At 35.9% G+C, this 21,872-nt stretch overlaps 1 protein-coding gene across 4 annotated transcripts in view; it reads right to left on the bottom strand.

The window, feature by feature from the left end:
- Positions 1-21,872, bottom strand: part of PTPN4 (protein tyrosine phosphatase non-receptor type 4) — a 240,837-nt gene that overhangs the window by 76,336 nt on the left and 142,629 nt on the right. For all 4 annotated transcript variants that reach the window (XM_003909217.4, XM_009185052.3, XM_009185053.3 and 1 more), the window contains one exon: positions 7,877-7,965. In XM_003909217.4, the coding sequence (XP_003909266.1) occupies positions 7,877-7,965 (89 nt within the window). The remainder of the gene's footprint in view (positions 1-7,876; positions 7,966-21,872) is intronic.

The raw sequence follows: 21,872 nt of genomic DNA on the forward strand, positions 1-21,872 counted from the left end.
TTTCTATATTGTTGTGTCTCAGTGAACAAGGACTTCCAAGGAGAGGAAGAGAGACAGGAACGGCCAGTCAGTGGGGCAGAAAGAACCAATATTAATACAATATCTATCACTTAAGTTTGCTGTCTTATGTAGGTGTGGTTTGTGGCATGCCAAAACAATTACAATACTAAGATCAAAGATCACTGACACCATGACATATATAATAAAAAACTTTGAATTATTGTGAGAAATACCAAAATATGACACAAAGACACAATGTGAGCACATGCTGGTGGAAAAACGGCACCAACAGAGTTGTTTGATGCAGGGATGCCACAAACCTTCAATTTGACCATTTGCATGTCTTTGTTTCTGAGAAATGTTTATTTTAAAACATGAATTATTAGGCTGGCTTTTGCTGTTGGGTTCCTTGTTATTCTGGATACCAGGCCCTTGTTGGATGTACAATTTGCAAATATTTTCTCCAATTCTATAGGTTGTCTCTATACTCTTGTCAACTGTTTCCTTTGCTGTGTAAAAGCTTTTTAGTTTGATAGTCCCATTCGATTATTTCCATTTCTGTTGCCTGTACTTTTAAAGACCTACCCATAAAATCTTTGCCTAGATCAATATTCTGAAGCATTTCCTCTGTGTTCATTTAGCAGTTTTATAGTTTCAGGTCTTACGTGTAACTCTCTAATCCATTTGGGGATGATTTTTGTATATAGTGAGATAATGGTCTGGTTCCATTCTTCTGCAATAGATATCCAGTTTTCTCAGTACCATTTATGGTAAAGGGTGTCTGTTCCCTACTATATGTTCTAGGTGCTGTTGTCAAAATTCAGTTGGCTGTAAATACATGGATTTATTTCTGTGTTCTCTATTCTGTTCTGTTGGGTGTATGTGTCTATTTTAATACCAGTACCATGCAGTTGTGAATACTGCAGCTTCACAGGGTATTGATGTCTTCCGTCTTTATTCTCTTGACTTAGTATTGTTTTGACTATTCAGGATCTTTTAGGGTTCCATATGATTTTTTTTTTTTTTTTTTCTTAATAGAGACAAGGTCTCACTGTGCCATCCAGGCTGAAGTGCAGTGGTATGATCATAGCCCACTGCAACCTTAAAGAGCTGGGCTCAAGTGATCCTCCCACCTCAGCTTCCAGAGTAGGTAGGACTACAAATACATGCCAGTATGCCCAGCTAATTTTAAAAAATATTTTTTATAGAGACAGGTCTCACTATGTTGCGGAGGCTGGTATTAAACGCCTGGGCTCAAGCAATCCTCCTGCCTTGGCCTCCAAAAGCGCTAGGATTACAGGTGTGAGCCACTTGGCTCTCCACCCATATGAATTTTAGAATTGCTTTTTCTATGCCTGTGAAGAATGTCATTGGTATTTTGACAGACATTGCATTGAATTTGTAGAATGCTTTGGGTAGTGTGGTCATTTTCACAATATTAATTTTTCTAATTAATGAGTATGAGATGTTTTTCTACTTTTTTTTCTGTTCTCTTCAATTTTTTTCCATCAGTGTTTTGTAGTTTTTGTTGTAGAGATATTTCACCTCCTTGGTTAAGTTTATTCCTAAGTATAACATTTGGTAGGTATTGTAAATGAGATTGCGTTATTGATTTCTTTTCCAGCTATTATTGGTGTACAGAAATGTAACTGATTTTTGTACATTAATTATGTTCCCTGCAACTTAACTGAATTCATTTAATAGTTCTAAGAGACTTTTAGTGGAGTCTTTAGGCTTTTCTTTATGATCAGGTTTTCTGCAAAGAGGAACAATTTGACTTCCTGTTTTCCCATATGGATGGCCTTTATTTTATTCTCTTTTTTGACTGCTCTGGCTAGGACTTCTAGTACTATGCTGAATAAGAGTGGTCAGCATGGGCGTCCTTGTCTTCTTTTAGTTCTTAGAAGAAAAGTTTTCAGCTTTGACCTGTTCTGTATGATGTTAGCTGTGGAACTGTCATTTATGGCTTTGATTGTGTCAAGATATGTTTCGCCTCTATCTAATTTGTTGAATTTTTTGTTTTTATCATGAAGGGATGTTGAATTTTATCAAATGCTTTTTATGTGTCTACTGAGACGAATGTATGGTTTTTGGTTTTCAATCTGTTGATGTAAAGTATTTCACTCACTGGTATTTGTATGTTAAACAATCCTTGCATCCTGGAAATAAACTCCGCTTGATCACATGGAGATACGTGAAAAGTGTATCTTTTTCGCGTATCATTGAATTTGCTTTGCTAGTATTTTGTTGAGGAATTTTTTCATCTATGTTCATTAGGAATACTGGCCAGTAGTTTTTTCTGTCTTTTCTTTTTTTTTCAGGCAGGTCTCACACTGTCGCCCAGGAGGAACTTCTGAGCACAAGTGATCCTCCTGCCTCAGTTGCCTGAGTACCTAGGACTACAGGCATGTGCCACCACACCTGGATAATTCTTTCCTTTTTTGTTGTTAGTTGATTTTTATCACTTCAAAAAATAGAAGCTTCAATTTGTTGATCCTTTGTATTATTTTTACAGTCTCTACTTGATTTAGTTCTGCTCTGATCTTTATTGTTTTTTCTTCTACTAAATTTGGGGCTTGGTTTGTTCTGGCTTTTCAAGTTCCTTGAGATGCATCATTAAACTGCTTATTTGAGCTCTTTCTACTTTTTTGATGTAAGCATTTATTGCTATAAACAGCCCTCTTAGCAATGCTATTCCCGTATCTCATAGGTTCTAGTATGTTATGTTGCTGTTTTTGTTTCAATAAATTTTTTTATTTGTCTTAATTTCTTAATTGACCCAATGGTCTTTCAGGAGAGTGTTATTTAATTTCCATGTATTTGTACAGTTTCCAAAGTTCCTTGTAATTGATTTCTAGTTTTACTCCATTGTGGTCTGAGAAGATAATGGATATAATTAGTATTTAAAAATTTTTTGAGACTTGTTTTGTGGCCTAACATATGGTCTTTCCTGAAGAGTATTCCACGTGCTGGGGTGAAGAATACATATTCTGCAGCTGTTGGATAAAATGTTCTCTAAATGTTTATTAGGTTCCTTTGGTCTACAGTGTAGGTTAAGTCCAATGTTTGTTTTCTGTCTAGATGATCCGTCCAATGGTGAATCTGGTGTGCTGAAGTCCCCAACTACTATTGTATTGGAGTCTGTTTCTCTATCTTTAACAATATTTACTTCATATATCTGGGTGCTCCAGTGTTAGGTACATATTTTCAATTGTTATATCCTTTTGCTGAATTGATCCCTTTATCATTTGATATTGACCTTCTTTGTCTCTTTTTATGGTTTTTTACAAAGTATATTTTGTCTAAAATAACTGCTTCCATATGCTTTTAGTTTCCATTTACATGGGATTTTTCCTTTCCTTTACATTTAGTCTATTGTGCTTTTTTACAGGTGAAGTCGAGTTTCTTGTAGGTAGCATAGAATTGGGTCTTGATTTTTTACATCCATTCAGCCAGTGTCTAAGTTTTAATTGGAATTTAAACCATACACATTCAATGTTGTTAAGTGATATGTAAAGATTTATTCTTGTTATTCTGCTAATTATTTTCTGATTGTTTTGTACATCCTTTACTCCTTTCATCCTCTCTTGTTGTTTCCTTTGATTATTTGGTGTGTCTGTGGTTTTTTTTTTTTTTTTTTTGGAGTAATAACCTTTGACTCCTTTCTTTTTCTCATCTACTCTAGATGTATCTTATCTGCTCTGCCAGGGAATTATATACTTTTGTGCATTTTCATCATAGTACATAGTATCCTTTCACTTTCAGATGTAGGGCTCCCTTAAGCATTTCTTATAGGATCCATCTAGTGGCAATGCATTCTCTCGATTTTTGCCTATCTGAGAAAGACTTTATTTCTACTTCATTTTTGAAGGATAGATTTGCTTGGGTGATGTATCCTCAGTCAGCATTTTTATTGGTTTAGCTGCACTTTGAATATATCACCATATTCCCTCCTGGCCTGTAAGGTGTTTGATGAGCAATCTGCCATTGGTCTGATGGGGATTCCATTATGTGTGACTTGATCCTTTCCTCTTGCTATTTTTTGACTTCTGTCTTTGATTTTTAACAATTTGACTACAAAGTGCCTTGGAGGAGACCTTTTTGGGTTGAATGTCTATGGGGTTCTTTGAGCTTCTGGTATCTTAATGTCTCTACTTCTTGAAAGAGTTGGGAAGCTTTCAGCTAGTATTTTCCTAAATAGGTTTTTTTTTATGCCTTTGCCCAACTCTTCTGAAATTTTCAAAATTCAAATATTTGGCTGCTTTACAGAGTTCCATGTCATTCAGGCTTTTTTATCCTTTGAAAAAAATTACTAGGTTATTTCCAAAGACCTGTCTTCAAGTTCAGAAATTATTTTTACCACTTAATCTAGTCTATTGTTGATGCTTTCTACTGTATTTTTTACTTCATTCACTGAACTCAGTTCCAAGATCTGTTGGCTTTTTTAAAAAAATATATTTCAGCTGAATTTCTCATTCAGATTATGAATTGTTTTCTTGATATCTCTGTATTGTTAAGCTGTCTTATATCTCACTGCATTTTTAAAATATCATTTTATTTTTCAGGCATTTCATTATTTCTTCTGTCCTTACGTTGATATCTGCACATCTGGTGTAACAGGTGCTTCTTCCAATTTTATGAATTGGCTGTAATAGGAACAAATTTTTTCTTCTGATGTACCTATAGTGTTGGCTGGATTGGGTAGGGTGCTCTGGCTTTGGTTCTGGGTGGGTGAAGTAGCATAGTCTTCACATTATTTATTTGGCTCTAGTCAGTGTCAGAGGTGTCTGTGAGTTCCTCAGTGGCTTAGGGTGTAGAGGCTGTGGTGAAGCTGTACTGGGTATGGAAATGCCAAGTAGGCTGGTTCATGGGCACCAGCTGTGGTGATGGCAGGCTGGGCACGCCAGTTCTTGGGTCTCCAGGTGGTATGCATGGTGCCAGCAGTATCAGTGGGCTACCCCTTGGGGTCCTGAGCTATGCATGTGGGGGACAGTAGTGGTAGAGGCAGGGTGGAGGGGCCCATCCCTGGGCCCCTGAGAAGTGCCCACAGGTGCCAGGGGCAGGCAAAGAAGGTCCATTATTGAGCCCCTGAAAGATGTGTGTGTGTGTGTGTGTGTCAGTAGCTGCAGGTATGGCCAGCCAATGCCTAGACCCCAACAGTGCCTGGAGATGGTGGCTGAGGGTGAGGCAGCACTTCTATTGTCAGGCCCTTGGATGTTGTGTGAGGGCCCTCACAGTTGTACTAAGTGGGGTAGGTCAATCTCTAGGTTCCTGAATGACATATACAGATGCCAGCACCTGAGATGGTCCTGTGTTCAGGCCCTTGATGTTGTCACTGGTGATGGTGGACAGGGCATGTAAATGTCCATGTCCCTGGAAGGTGTGCTCAGGTAGGCCAGTCCTTAGCCTCCCTGAAGGCACGTGCAGCTGTACAGTGGTCCTGCTGCTGGACAATGAGTTGCTGTCAATGGTAATGTTCCTGTGCAGGCAACTCTGAGGCTATGGTGAGCACATGCTTCATCTCTCTTTACGATGGGTACAGCCTCCCTGGCATACCGCACTGCCATTTCCCAGGGTGAATGACAATGTAAGAGATGCAGTTTTGAGGACCTAAGCTACATCCTGGGTGCAGTTAGTATTGCAACTTTGCAGCCCTCTGTGTGGACAGGGAGGGTTGTCAGTGGGGTCTGAGAGATGTGGAAATGCAGGAGCTACTGGGCCTCACTGCAGGATGTATTCTGATGGGGGCTGAGCTCTCAAAATGGCACTGTGTTGCAACTGCCCTGGGTCTTAGGGGGTGTGCAGAGGGAGTGTAAACTCCCTCTCTGAAACAATGCCATGGTGTGGACTTCAGGCAGCTCCCTATGCTAGTTTCACGGCCCATGAGGGCCAAGGGGCTCTCTCATGTAAGTAGGACTGCAGTAATCTTTGGTGCAAATGTGAACTATTGAGGATTTCTTGCTTACCTTTTCCCTGCAATGGGCAATTCCTCCTGGCTCTCAGGTGATCCTGGCTAGGCAGGCTACTTTGCTTCCCTCTCCTGTGTGTCAGAGGTTCCCTGTCACTTCCTTGCTGAATTCTTCTCTTCTCTTTTAAATGTCCTATTCATTGTGTGTTTATCTACTTGCTGATTTGGTCCTCTTTGTGGAAGACACCAGTGCCTCTGTCACTCTAGTCAGCCATTTTGAAGCTCCCTCCCTGTTTTCTTTTCTTTCTGTAGATCCAGATTCCTGTCTTATATTATTTTCCTTTTCTGTGAAGAACTTCTTTTAACATGTCTCACAAGGCAGGTCTACTGGCAACAAATTCCACCAATTTTTGTTTGTGTGTGTGAAAGTCTTTATTTCTCTTAAACTTCTGAAGGATAACTTTGCTATAGACTTCTGGGTTGGTGGGTTTTTTCCTTTCAACACTTTAACCAAAATATTTCACTCCAGTTTCTTCTTGCTTACATGGTTTCTGAAGAGAAATACAACATATTTTTTACCTTGTTCCTCTGGGTTAAATGTGCTTTTTATGCTTTGTTTTTTAAAAGATTTTCTGATTATCTGCAGCGTGACTATGATACGTTTAAGTGTGGGTTTTTGGGTTATTTAACCTGCTAGGTGTTCTCTGAACTTTCCGGATCTGCGATTCGGTGGCTGTCATGAATTTTGGGAAACTATCAGCCATTATTTTTTCAGATATTTATTTCTTCTGTTTTCTCTCTTTATTCCCATCACGTCTTAAATACTGTTCTTTAGTTCCTTTTTCCCATCACTTTTCAGTTTTTGAAGTTTCTACTGACATATCTTCAAGATCACTCATTTTTTTCTCATGTATAATCTACTGATAAGACCAAAGGCATTCTTTATTTCTGTTGCAATGCATTTGATTTCCAGCACTCCTGTTTAATTCTTTCTCATAAGGTTTCCTAAGGTTTCCATCTCTGTGCTTACATTTCCATCTGTTCTTGTACATTACACACTTTTTTCCATATACTTTTCCCTTAGTATATTAATTACAGTTATTTTAAAGTTCTGGTATAATACTTCCAAAATTTCTTCCATATCTGGGTCTGGTTCTCCTCCTTGCTTTGTTTCTTCAAACTGTGTTTCCGCCTTTTTTTTGCTAAATGCTGGATATGATATACTGGGTAAAAGAAATAAATATGCCTTTGGTGTGAAGTTTTATGTAGACCTGGCAAGGCATAAGGCTATGTTTAATGTTTGTGTAAACACTCTGTAGGTATCAGAGGTTATAATTTTCTCCATCTTTGTTTTTCACATCCCTGCTGTCTTTGGGTTTCCCTAAGGGACTCCTAAATAATCTGAGCCTTACAGTTATTTTAGTTGTGATTCCCTGTTATTATTTATGAGCCATGTTGACGTGGCAGTAAGGTGTAGGATAGGGAGGAATCATTCTTTCATCCTGTAATTAGGTCTTTGTGGTTTAGTGGTCTGTGCCTCTTGGCTGTAATCTTCGGTGCTTCTCAGGTCAACCCCTCCTTAAGTGAGATAAGAAAGCAGGAGGGGTCTAAATTGGGTATTTCCATTCTCCCACTTTGGTTAAACTCTGATAAAACCCACATTGGTTAGATGCTGGTAAAATAGTTTGCCCTGGGGGCAAATCTTTGTTAAAAAGACTGGAAAACTCTGATCATCTTTAAAAAATTCCATACAAGAAAAATTCATAAGTAATAATTTTTAATAAGTAATTTTGAAATAAACTATTTTGGTGTCTTCCGGTAGGTTCTAACCAAGTGGGATAAAGTATAAAGTTTATCTCACAAGTAAAATGACAACATTAAAATAGTTCAACAGCCACTGTCTTTAATATAAATTATTATATTTGATAATACAGTGGTAAACATAAAAGTATCAATGGATGTTCTTACCATGGAAAGGTATTCATTCGTACCCTGTTCTTATAAATCAGAATTCCTCCTGACATCACTCCAATCATAATTTCATTGTTACTCTGATCCTTCAAAAAAATGAATAAAAACATGATAAATCTAAATTAATGGGCTTTGTTAGAGATATATTTTAAAAATAGGATTCTTTTTTTAAACTAAACATGGCATTTTCAAAGGTTGCAAAGAACTGAATACTAATTAGAAACTCAAATGGTAATTATTACAAAATAAAAATAAAGAACAAATTTTAAATCAAACTGAAATGTCTTACTAAAATTCTTTAATCTAAAGCAAAATGGATCTCAGGATTTCCCACAATTTATGACTAGAACTGACTCTTTGGAATAGGAACCTAGAATTCAGAAATCAGAAACCTTTGTCTTTGGTAGCATGATGACTTAGTATTCATTTTACCATTCCTAAAACTATTACAATCCATTTACTAAGTAACTGTGATGCTAACATCATAAACATGAATAAAACATGTAGGAATTCAGAGTTTGGTGAAAGGGAACCCAATAAAGCGACATTTACAACATATGAGAAGTCCTATAACTAATATGATACATTAGAAACATCATGACAGTATACAATAGAGAATAATTCTTAGAGAGTTTAGAAGACCCCAGAGAAGAACATTTGAATTGTACCTTGAAGAATGAGTGAGAGTTTGCATACTAAATGACCCAATTTGAATAGCTAACCTACACTAATGAGAGAATGGGTAGAATAAAAATACATTTCTTAGATGCTAATTTACCTTGAAACCATTTTGCTTTATTTAAAAGATTCTACAAGTACCCTAGTACAGAAGGCACACTTTTACCACCTACCATTCATTTAATGAGAAGACAGAACTTATTAAATAAAATATAAGCTAGATTTTAACATTGTCTTCCTATAACAAATACTTTATAGTATCAATAACTTCTAATGAAATAAAATCTTATTAATCTGTTAGGTAAGATAATACATAAATGGTCAAATGCAACAGTGTATATTAATTTGTGTGGCTGCTTTTGACTTGCAATAATCAACATTATTTCAGTACACCATTATCAGAGTATTAAAAAGCATGTTTTAAAGGACATCAATTAGAAGTTTGGATCAAGATGTAAGACTGAGCCTAAATGATGCAAGAGTAAATATATACTCCTACTAGCCTATCTGCTCCCAACCTCATAAAACATTATAGAAGATATACATTAGGGAAGAAATACATAAAGCAAAAGAATCTGTAATATTTAAAAACAATCTATAACATATGAACATATGTTATCAATGGACCAGACATCTTGAGGAATCCTTAAAGACATAAAGTGCTAAGACTAGATTTACTGAGAGGAAAAAAAAAAATTCATAAAACCACAGCCCAAACTATGTAGGAAAGTGACTGCTCTATGTGGAGGTAAAAACAGAAACGAAATTTTCAGGTACGAGTTCAGTTACCATAGATAAAAGAATTGAGAGGGGCCTGCAAATTACTGTCAGGATAATCAGGTAGGGAGCAGCTGTGGTAATTAACTCCTAACAGTCCCACAATCCCACTCCAACTGGATTCAACTATAGGAAATGAAAGTGCGAAGCCTGTCTAAAACAGCAATTGTGGACAGTAGGTCCAAAAATTTAGAATTAAGGGTAATCCTCAGAAGGGATGAATAGAGAACCCCAAACTGAAAGAGGCAAACTATAGGCACACTGTAACTGGCTTTGTATTCCTTCCCACCTTAACCATCACGTAAGGCAGGCTAGAGTAAAGAGTAATAGCATTCGCAACCAAGTGAACCAGAAATCACAAATACAAAAGAGGGTACAGAACCAAAAAATCACCAAGTGTTTGTGGAAAGCTAATACCATTAGAGAGATATATACCAAACCTAATAAACAGAGAAGCCAATTAAGACACAATCGTAGTAGAAAAACAAGTTTAAGAAACAACATATTCAGAAATACGTAGGAACTCAAGTTTTAAATTATAGATATCTAGACTGAAGTGGTAGTTCCCAAGGCATTCCTAGAGGTGGGTAAGATAAATGAGAGAACAAGTATTATAGCCTTCATGGACACAAATGTTATTAACCCCAATGTCTAGAAAAATACACTTTGATCATCTTAATTTAAAATACCTTATTTTGCTTTTCTTCATATCACTTATTAATACTGTACTATAAATTTAATAAATAAATTATTCACTAGAACTATTTATTGGATTCTTAGGCATAGAAAAAAGTACCTTGTAGGCATAGAAAAAAGTACCTTGTACTCTTTTGTGGCATGAATGGTTCCCTATTATCGTCTGTATGAAAATATCTTAGCTGTTCAGCTTGGGATCCAAGGCCTTTATACAACCATTCTCATTTAATCTCTCCTCCCTAACTGGTAAAAATCTTCTACTCTAGCTAGGTCATTTTTATGACGTGTTTTGTGTGCCCACAACTCCGTGTTAAACCTGTTCTCGTATCTCTGTTCGTATCTTCCTGCCAAATCAAGCCAAACCAAACCAAAGTCTAGATTACATCCATCTTCTCAGTAAACACTTTATTAGCCCACATCTACATATTTCTCTCATATTTATCTGTTTCTTAAACCGCGTATCTGAAAAACCTAATTATTGTAGAGATAAGGGCTGATATTGTTCATAACAGTGTCTTTCCAACTACGTGTGGAAAAGGACCAGTTATGTTTTGTGTTTTTGTTGTTGAAGTTTCCAATCTGTCAGCTAATGATGCTTTTGCAAATCACACTAACATGCTTTATGTCAGACTGCTATAAAAGTAGCTAAATCTTACACTTAATTTCTGTATGTGTCTCTTCATGGACCAACTACAGTTTACAGACTGGCAACAGTCTTTGGATCATACTTGGAACATCAATGAACAATTATATCATTTCACACTCCTCCAAAGAGCCTACTTCTCAAATACGTTATTTGATTTCTGATGGTAATTTTATGCTTACACTTAGCCAGTCATATTACTAGAGAATGTTTGATATATAATCAGATTATAAAGATTTGTGATGAGCTTTAACTATGTAGTTACCTTTGGAACTAAGATTAAATGATAATTAAAGGGGAGAATTTATAATATGCAGTGGCTATATGATTTGAAAATGTAAATTCAAGGCAACTATGAAAAAAGAAAAAGATTTTTCTTTTTCTACATTTTTAAATTTAAAATAAAATTTAAATTTATAATACAAATAAAATAAATTTAAAATACAAATTTTAAAAGTTAAAAATTTTCATTGTTCTAGTAATAACTGATATGGTAATTATAAGTACTATTTTTAATTACAGGATAGCATGAAGCAAATAAATAATTATAGGATATGTGAATTGTAGAATTCCTTGAGCTCTAAGTACCAAAACATTCTGTGTATCTCAATATAGGTATAGAAACTAGTATAAATTCCCAACTCTGTTCACTTAAAAACCCTAGAAACAATGACCAACCCAGTAGGAATAAGCATCCTTAGCACCCACACTGAGATTTTTGAAATATCATTTTCCATTAAAAGGGCTTCTTGGAGAAATGGCTCATTTCATGTCTGTGGCAAAACATCTTAAAAATACTAGATAGCATAAAAGCTATCAAAGACTAGACCAAGATCATGTCAAAAGGACTTAGGAGGCTGGGTGCAGTGGCTCATGCCTGTAATCCCAGCACTTTGGGAGGCTGAGGCAGGCAGATCACTTGAAGTCAGGAGTTTGAGACCAGCCTGGCCAACATGGTGAAACCCCGTCTCTATCAAAAATAAACAAACAAACAAAAACAAAAATTAGCTGGGTGTGGTCGTGTGCACCTTTAGTCTAGCTACTTAAGAGGCTGAGGTGGGAGAATCTCTTGAACCCAGGAGGCAGAGGTTGCAGTGAGCCGACATTGCCCCACTATACTTCAGCCTGGGTAACAGAGTAAGACCCTGTTTCAAAAACAAAAAAAAAAGACTTACGAGCCAAAAGAAGACCACCTCCACTGGTGACTAAAGATGGGCTAATTTGAGCTTCAATAAGGAGAATAATTATACTGTATTAAATCTTATCAGTAATATCTAATCTACCGCTTCATATTCATTATCTAGAAAACCAGGTAAATAAAGGAAAGAATCAAACATTCTTTTTCATGCATTTTCTATATGAACTATACCACTGGGTAACTGAACAGCAAAAGAAAGAAAAGGACCCCTTATAAAATCATTCCAGCAAATAAAAAACAAAAATATATTAGGGTATCTCCATTTTGCAGCTTCCAATAAATTAATGGACCTAGGCATCCAGCACAAATGGCTGCTAGCACAGAATAAGAGCAAAACCCAGGCATTATGCACTGCCTGAAAAAAGAACGTAAGAGATTAATCTTGAATCTGAACATGCTGCTAGATCAAGCTGCCAATCTGCAGGAGATAGAGAGGAGAGCAAATCATGTTGAATTACATTATGAATATGTGATCAAGTAAAATCCAGACTGTAAGAAACTACAGGTAAAATAATCCAGTGCTTCACAGGTAAATTCTAAGCACAAGAGAAGCAGCAACAACCTGTAGATTAAAGACAGAGACCTTAGTTACCGTGAGTCAAATAAAATACACCAAACAGCAAGATCAAGCTACAGTTTCTAGCAAGGCACACTTGGGGTAATAAAAATTATTTAAAAAAAAAATACTATGTAGGAAGGAGCTCTTATTGGGAAAAGGTTTCCGGAGTAGCTGGCAACATTCTACTACTTGAACTGGGTGGTAGTTACAAGGATGTTTGCCTTACAGTAATTCAGTAAGATATACATACCTATCTGTGTTTTATTTTACAACCGTATGTTTAAAAAGAGCAGGAAAAAATGATACTTAAATTGAATATGAACAGATGTTCTAACATTTTCTGAACATACCCTAATTGTTCATTTCACTTTCTCTTGTGATGTGCCTTCCCCTCCTTTATTTCTTGAGACAGAGTCTCGCTCTTGTCGCCCAGTCTGCAGTGCAGTGGTGTGATCTCGGCTCACTGTAAACTCCGCTCCCAGGTTCAAGCAATTCTCCTGCCTCAGCCTCCTGAGTAGCTGGGATTACAGGTGCCCACCATCACCCTCAGCTAATTTTTGTACTTTTAGAGATGGGGTTTTGCCATGTTGGCCAGGCTGGTCTCAAACTCCTGACCTCAGGTGATCCACCCACCTCCGCCTCCCAACATCCCCTCCTTTCTTTGGAGACTACTATACTATACACAAACTAATTACCTAGGGTACTTAAATATTCTGACCTCTCTATTATCACATGTTAACAGTACAATAACCCAAACCCACTCAATGTTATGACGTACATAAGAAAAACATTAATTTTAAGTAGTGGAGACAGCTGTTAATTTTCTTAATTACTTTTAATTATAAAACAATTTCAAAACAATATATAACAATTTCAAATATCAAATAAGAAGTCAAAGACTCCCCCTGTCACCTTCCCTGCTTCCCTCCCTCATTCCCAGAGATAACCACTATTAACACTTTGGTGTATATTTTCCTATATCTTTACACAACTTTTTCTAACACATCTATAAATATTTTAAAGAATGGAGTTTCGGTAATGGAAGTGAGAAAAGATTATATTCATATTAATATTTGCCCCCCCAAAAGATTTGTACAAATTTATATTTCAACAATGTATTAGTGTCCACTTTACCATACTCAGACAAAAAATGGATATTTTTAATCCTTTGAACTTTTGCTAATCCGATAAAATTGGTATCTCCTGGTTTTCATTATTAACAACAAGTACGTAATATTGGTCACCTATATTTCTCCTGTGAAATGTTTATTATATCTGTATGCCATATGTTTCTACTTACAAGTTTAAAAAAATTACTCCTTTGGGGAACTCTTTATAAAACATGAATATTAAAAAATTTTCTGTAACATATGTTGAAATTATTTTCTTTTATCCTGTAGCAGTATATTCTTTTCCAATATATCATTTGCTTAAAATTTTCATGCCTATTTTTAATGTAGTTAGGAATAAAGGCTTATACATTCATTAATGATGAAAAAAATGTTTGTATGCTTTACATAGGCCTAATGGAGTATGAGAATGCAAACAAATTATTCAGTGAAAATGAAAACAATTAGTGACCTATTTATGCTTTCACAAAGATGCTTGATATAGAAAGACAGTTGACGAAAAATAAAATGATGCTATGTCACAATGAGTGAAAGCACACATCAGAATTATGGAAAACCACTATGTGATTTGAGTACAGTAGAGTGATATGGATAAAGTCATATGTATAGCTCCAATCTCAGAAAAGAGTTCCTTTCTCTGTGCCAAGAGATTACATTTGTAAATTATTTGATCATTTTAATGGATCTGTCAAAAAGTCTTCAAATACATTCAGGTTAAAAATGAGGTTTTGGAAAGAAGTTATAAATTGGCTCTTAATACAGAAATAGTGATTATATGTCCCTGTTACTTAACTTTTCCGTGTCTCATTTTCCTCATCTGTAAAGTGGAGATAATAATACTCCTGTCTCACAAGGCTGTTGTAAGGATTAAATGGGATTAATATACATAAAGCCCTAAGAAGTATGGCTGGGACGTAGTAAATGCTATATAGGTGTTTCCTGTTATTATCATCTGTGTCCTGCAGAGCAAAAGCCCTCAAAATTACTGTTCTCAGTTTTGGGTATTCTCTCATCACTCTTTGGCCATCACTGCACCTCCAAAACTGCTCCTGAAAAGTCACCAGTGACCTCCATTTTTCTAATCCAGTTCTCTGTCCTCATTTTATTTGACCTAACAGCATCATCCAACAAAGCTGACTGCTCCTGATTTACTTGGCTTCAGAGACACATATTTGTGTCTTTGATAGAAAGAAAGGCTCTCCTTTCTGAATGGCTGCTCCTTCTTGGTCTCCTTTCCTGGTTCTTCTTCATCTCTTCAAATTCTAAACATTGAAGTGTTCCAACTTTGAGGACCTATTCTCTTCAATACCTACTAAATTTACTCCCTCAGCGCTCTCATCTCATGATTTTAACTATTAACTATAAGCTAACAATTCCCAAATGTATTATTTCTAGTCCAGACTTTTCCTCTCACCTCCAGGTCCATAAATTGAAATGCCTAGCCCTCTTTCATGAGGATTTACATCTCTTCAAATTTAATATATCCCAAGATAAATTCTTGACTTACACTCCTACTAAATCTGCTTCTCCCAGGTCTTTCCCAACTTAGTAAAAGTTCAGGCCAAAAGCTTTGAAATAATTACCAAATCCTTTTTTTCTCACACCCATAGCCAGTACACATCAGTAAAAGCTGTCACTTCCATATTCAAAATATATTCAAAATCTGATTACTGTCCACCACCCCAATACTATAAGAACCATTACCTTTCCCCTGGATCACTAACAGTCTCTTCCCTTAGTATCTTATAGTATACTCTCAAAACAAAAGTCATTGTTATATTTTAAAAACGTAAATCACAACAAGTCTTTTATTGCTTCAAAACTCTCTAATGGTTTTGATTATAATTAAAAACCAAAGTCCTTAAAATGTTTTATAAAGATGTGGTGGCTCATGTCTGCAGTCCCAGCACTTTGGGAGGCCAAGGCAGGTAGGATTGCTTGAGCTGAGAAGGTTGAGACCAGCCTGAGCAACAGAGCAAGACTCCATCTCCACTTAAAAAAAAAAAAAAAAATTCAGCCAGCATGGTGACACGTGCCTGTGGTCCCAGCTACGTGGAAGGCTGAGGTGGGTGGGTCACTTGAGCCCGAGACCAAGGCTGCAGTGAGCTGAGATGGCACCAATGCACTCCAACCTGAATGACAGAGCAAGACTCTGCCAAGAAAGAAAGAAGAAAGAGAGAGAGAGAGAGAGAGAGAAAGAAAGAGGCTTATAAGTTCTTGTCTGCTTAGATCTCGTCTCCTAATACTCTCCTCTCCTTGCTCGCACTACACAAGCCATACTAAACTCTTAGCTATTATTGGAACTGCTATATATACTATTTCACTGCTCTTTCCTCTGCTTAGAATAATCTCCTCCCAGATGTTTACATGGCTCTTTCAGATCTGTTTACCTTCTCAGTGAGACCTTCCCTGATACCTCATTTGTTTAATTCCCCTTTCTCAGCTTAACTTTTCTTCATAGCGTCTAGCAATCTCTGACATATTACCTACTTAATTTTTTAAAAGAACTGAAGTACTATATAGTAAAATGCACAATTCTTAAATGTACAACTCAAAATTTTACACACATACATACATGTTCTTATTTACACTCCAACATAACCATCACAAACTAATATATAGAACATTTTGAAAAACCCAGAAAGCTCCCTCATGAGTCTCCCAGTTAATAAACATTCCTCCAGAATTGACTGCTATTCTGACTTCTATCAATAAAGATTGGTATTTTGCCAGTTACTGAACCTCAATGGAATCAAATAGTACATACTCTGATATACCCATAATTGTTCATTTAGAGTTTTGTTTCTTGCCCCCCAGAATGCAAGCTTTGGGAGGGTTGAATTTTATCTACTTTACTCACTGCTATATCTGCGATGTCTATAAATGAGACCATATTACTGCATGCAGCCAGAATCGAAGTCTATGGACCCTACTCAACCCAAACCATAGATAAATTTTCAGGAAAAAGTCCTCCCCTACAAAAGCAAATTCAAATATAAGAAGCAGCAACTATTGCATCAGATGCACAGATACAATGTAAGCACACAGGAAACATGAAATAGCAAGAAAATATGGCATCTCCAAAGGAATATAATAATTCTCCAGCAATAGATCTTAATCAAAAAGAAAATTTCAAAATCCCAGCATGAAATAAAGAATTCAAATTATTAACTTTAAAGCTCAGTGAGACACAAGAGAATTCTGAAAAACAATACAAATAAGTCAGGAAAGCTATTCACAGTATGACTGAGAAATTTACCAAAGAGATACTTTTTTAAAGAACCTAATAAAAATTCTGAAGCTGGTTCATGTTTGTCATCCCAGCTCTTTGGGAGGCCAAGGTGGGTGGATCACCTGAGGTCAGGAGTTCGAGACCAGCCTGTCCAACGTGGTGAAACCCCCTCTCTACTAAAAATGCAAAAATTAGCCAGGCATGGTGCCGTGTGCCAGTAATCCCAGCTACTCGGGAGGCTGGGGCACGAGAATCGCTTGAATCTGGGAGGTGGAGGTAGCAGTGAGCTGAGATCACACCACTGCACTCCAAGCTGGGCAACAGAGCAAGACTCTGTCTCAAAAAAAAAAAAAAAAAAATCTGAAACTGGAGAATTCACTTAAAAGAATTCAAAATACATTTGAAAACTTCAACAACAGACTACATCAGTCCGAAGAATGAATCTTGGAACTTAAAGACAGGTCTTTCGGAATAATCCAGTCAAACAAAAATAAAGAAAAGAGATGAAAAAAGAATGAGCAAAACCTTCCTGAAATTTGAGGCAAGATAAGGTGACCAAATTTACATATTATTTGTATCTCCAAGGGCAAAGAAACAAAGAAAGGTTTAGACATTCAGATACAGGAAGCTCAATGATCTCCAAGCAGATATAACGTAAAGAGGTGTTCTCCATGGCACCATTATAATCAGACTGTCTAAAGTCAAACTTCAGGAGCAAATCTTAAAAGTAGCAAAAGTGTCTCATCACCTACAAAGAAAACCCCCCCAGTCTAATAGTGAATTTCTCAGCAGAAACTTTACAGGCCAGAAGACAATGGAATGATATATTGAAAGTGCTGAAAGAAAAAACCTGCCACTCAAGAATATGATATCTATCAAAATTATCACTTATAAATGAAAGGGAAATGAAATCATTCACAGACAAATAAATCCTGTGGGAATTCTATACCACTAGATCGGTTCTACAAGATATGCTCAAGGGAGTCCTAAACTTGGAAGTGAAATGATGATATTTACCATCATGAAAACACACAAAAGTATAAAACTTAATGGGTAAAGAAATATAAAGGAGGAAGAGAAAGGACTCAAACAGTATCACTACAGAAACCCGTCAAAACAACAAACTATAAGAGAAAAAGAAAGAAACACAGAATACATATAATAATCAGAAAACAATTAACCATATGAAAAGAACAAAACCTCATATACCAACAACTTTGAATGTAAATAGATCAAATTCTCCTCTTAAAAGATACAAAATGGCTGAATAGATTAAAATACATAATATAACTATATGTTGCTTAAAAGAAACTCAGTTTTTCATTAAAAACATGTATAGACTGAAAATAGAGGGATGGAAAAAAATACTCCACACAAACGAAAACCAAAAGTTAGGAGTACCCAAACTTATATCAGATAAAACAGATTTTAATTATTTCAAGAACAGTTAAAAAAAAAAAAAAAGACAAAGAAGGTCATTATATAATGATAAAGAGATCAACCCAGTAAGAGGACATAACTATTCCAAATATATATGCACCAAACATTGGAGTACCCAGATTCATAAAACAAATATTACTAGATCTAAAGAGAGATATAGACTGTAATACAATAATAGTGGGGGACTAACACCTCACTCTCAGCATGAGACAGATCTAGAAAGAAAATAAAGAAACATTGGACTTAAACTGAACATTAGATCAAATGGACCAAACAGACACTTAGAGAACATTCTACTGAACAATGCAGAATATGCATTATTTTCATAAGCACATGGAACATCTTCCAAGACAGGCCATATGTTTGGTCACAAAACAAGTCTCAACAAATCAGTTAAACAATATGCTTCTAAATGATCATTGGGCCAATTAAGAAATTAAGATGGAAATAAAAAAATTCTTTGAAACAAATGAAAATGGCAATACAACATACCAAAACCTGTGGGATACAACAAAGGCCCTGATAAGAGGGAAGTTTACAGCAATAAATACCTACACAAAAAAAGGAGAAAGACTACAAGTTAACAGTCTAACAATGCATCTCAAAAACCTGGAATAGCAAGAACAAAACAAACCTAAAATTAGTAGAACAGAAATAACAAAGATCAGAGCAGAAATAAATGAAACAGTGACCATAAAAATTATGAAGGATAAATGAAACAAAAAGTTGGTTATTCAAAATGACAAACAAAATTAATAAACTGCTAGACTAACCAAGAAGACAGAATATCCAAATAAGTAAAGTCAGAAATGAAAAGGAGACATTGCAACTGATACTACAGAAATAGAAAAGATCATCAGAGACTATTATGAACAACTACAAGCTGGGAAACCCAGAGGAAATGAATTCATGAAAACATATAAACTACCAAGACTGAATCAAGAAGAAATAGAAAACCTGAAGAGACCAATAATGTGTAGTGAGATTGAAATCAGTAAAGAAGGTCTCCCAACACAGAAACGCCCAGGAACAAATGGATTCAAAGTTGAATTTTACCAAACATACAAAGAAGTAATAACAGTCCTGAAACAATTCCAAAAAAAATTGAAGAGGAGGGAATTCTCCTAACTCATTCTATAAGGTCAGCATTAGTATCATACCAAAACCAGGCAAGGATGCAAAAACTAGAAAAAAGAAAACTACAGGCCAATATCCCTGATGAACAAAGACACCAACATCTTCAACAAAGTACTAGTAAACCAAATCCAACAGCATGTTAGAAAGATAATACACCACAGATACAATACATTATATCAGGAATGTAAGGATGATTCAACACACACAAATCAGTAAACATGATATATCACAAGAAGATAATGAAGAATAAAAACCATATGACCATCTCAAAAGACATTGTAAAAGCATTTGAAAAACTTCAACATCTCAACAAACGCACAGAAGGAACATACTTCAAAATAATAAAAGCCATATACGACAAACCCAAAATCAACATTATACTGAATTTCAACAGAAAAGTTGAAATTGTTCCCCCTAAGAACTAGAAAAAGAGAAGGATGCCCACTTTCACACTCTTACTCAACATACTACTGGAAGTCCTAGCCAGAGCACTCAGGCAAGAGAAAGAAAGAAAAGGTATTCAAATTGGGAAAGAGGAAATCAAATGACCTCTTTTTGCTGATGATACGATCTTGTATCTAAAAAAACCTAAAGACTCCACCAAAAATGCTTAGATTTCATAAATAAATTCAGTAAAAATCAACACATAAAAACCAGCAGCACTTCTATATATCAATAATGATCTAGTTGAGAAAGAAATCAAGAAGGCAATCCCATTTACAATAGCTACAAAAAATACGTAGGAATAAATTTAACCAAGAAGGTGAATGATCTCTACAAGGAAAACTACAAAACACTGATGAAAAATTTAAGATGACACAAACAAAAAAATCCCATGCCCTTGGATCTGAAGAACTAATATTGTTAAAATGACCATATTGCCAGAGCACTCTACAGATTCAGTGCAATCCCCATCAAAATACCAACATCGTTCTTCATAGAATTTGAAAAAAAATCCTGAAATTCATATAGAACCAAAAAAAGAGCCCAAATAACCAAAGCAATCCAGAGCAAAAAGAACAAAGCATCAAATTACCTGACGTCAAAATGTATTACAAGGCTACAGTAACCGAAACTGCATGGTACTGATGTAAAAACATACACACAGACCAATAGGACAGACTAGAGAACCCAGAAACAAAGCCAAATATTTACAGCCAACTGATCTTCAACAAAGTCAACAAGAACTTACAAAGCCAAATATTTACAGCCAATTGATCTTCAACAAAGTCAACAAGAACTTACACTGGGGAAAGGACATCCTCTTCAATAAATGGTTCTGAGAAAATCGGATAGCCACATACAGAAGAAGGAAACTGGACACCTAGCTCTTACCACATGCAAAAATCAACTCAAGACAATTAAAGACATAAATGTAACACCCAAAACTATAATACTACTACAAGAAAGGACAGGATCTTGCTGTCACCCAGGCTGGAGTGAAGTGGCATGATCATAGCTTACGGAAGACTTAGACTCCTGGGCTCAGCTGATCCTCCTGCCTCAACTCCTGAGTAGCTGCAACTACAGGCATGCACCACCATGACCAGCTTATTTTTTAAATGTGTAGAGCTGAGATCTCATTATGTTTCCCAGGCTGGTCTTGAACACCTGGGCTCACGCAATCCTCCTGCCTTGCTGTCCCAAGGTGTTGGGATTATAGGTGCGATACATTATGCCCAGCCCCTTTTTATTTTTAACCATAGTTTAATTCACATATTTAAAGTTCCATCTGTTTTAAACTTTATTATTTAAAAAAAAAAACTAGTGACACAAATACTGACCAGTACATTACATTTTTAAGAATCATGTTCAAAAGATATAGGCCCTAAATAAGGAAGGAAAGTAAAGGGGCATATTTTAAAGAAAGCAGAAAGTTGAACTTAAAATAAAAGTTGAAGGAAAAAAAAAAAGCTGCAAGTTTCTAAGAGACACATTTTAAATGGAGTCAGACAAAAAGATTTCCAAGTAAAACTCAGAATTACAAGATAAAATCATTTGAGTAATGCAACTCATCTGGTCTTTTAAAGGAAAGCTTGACATAAGCTTTGTGAAACATAAGAACTAATGTTCCTCTCCCAGAATATGGTCAGGAAAGGTCCTAAAGGATAAACCATTACATGAAGTAGAACTTTGAGTACTTAAACAACTATCTGTGTACCTGTGAGTGTCTGCGTATTAAAATGATTGAAAATAATTATCTAAGAAAAATATTGGCTCTGAATTCCCTTTCAGGCTGATATTCTTTTTAGGCTCAACTATTCATTCCCAAGAGAAGATAAACACTATCCACAACTCAACTGATGATTATAATTCCACTTTTCACTGAGTATAGAATAGCTGTACTCCAAGTACTTTTGATAAAGAACTCAAGAAAAACATGAGGAAACACACAAATACAGGATAAACACTCACAAATTTGCTTATGCCAGGAGGTTACCAGTTTTTCAAAGGCAGCAGGCCTCAGTGATGTGAGAATATTTTTAATGATCATTATTATAAA

This window comes from Papio anubis, chromosome 10 (genome assembly GCF_008728515.1).
Source record: "Papio anubis isolate 15944 chromosome 10, Panubis1.0, whole genome shotgun sequence".
NCBI classification, from domain to species: Eukaryota; Metazoa; Chordata; class Mammalia; order Primates; family Cercopithecidae; genus Papio; species Papio anubis.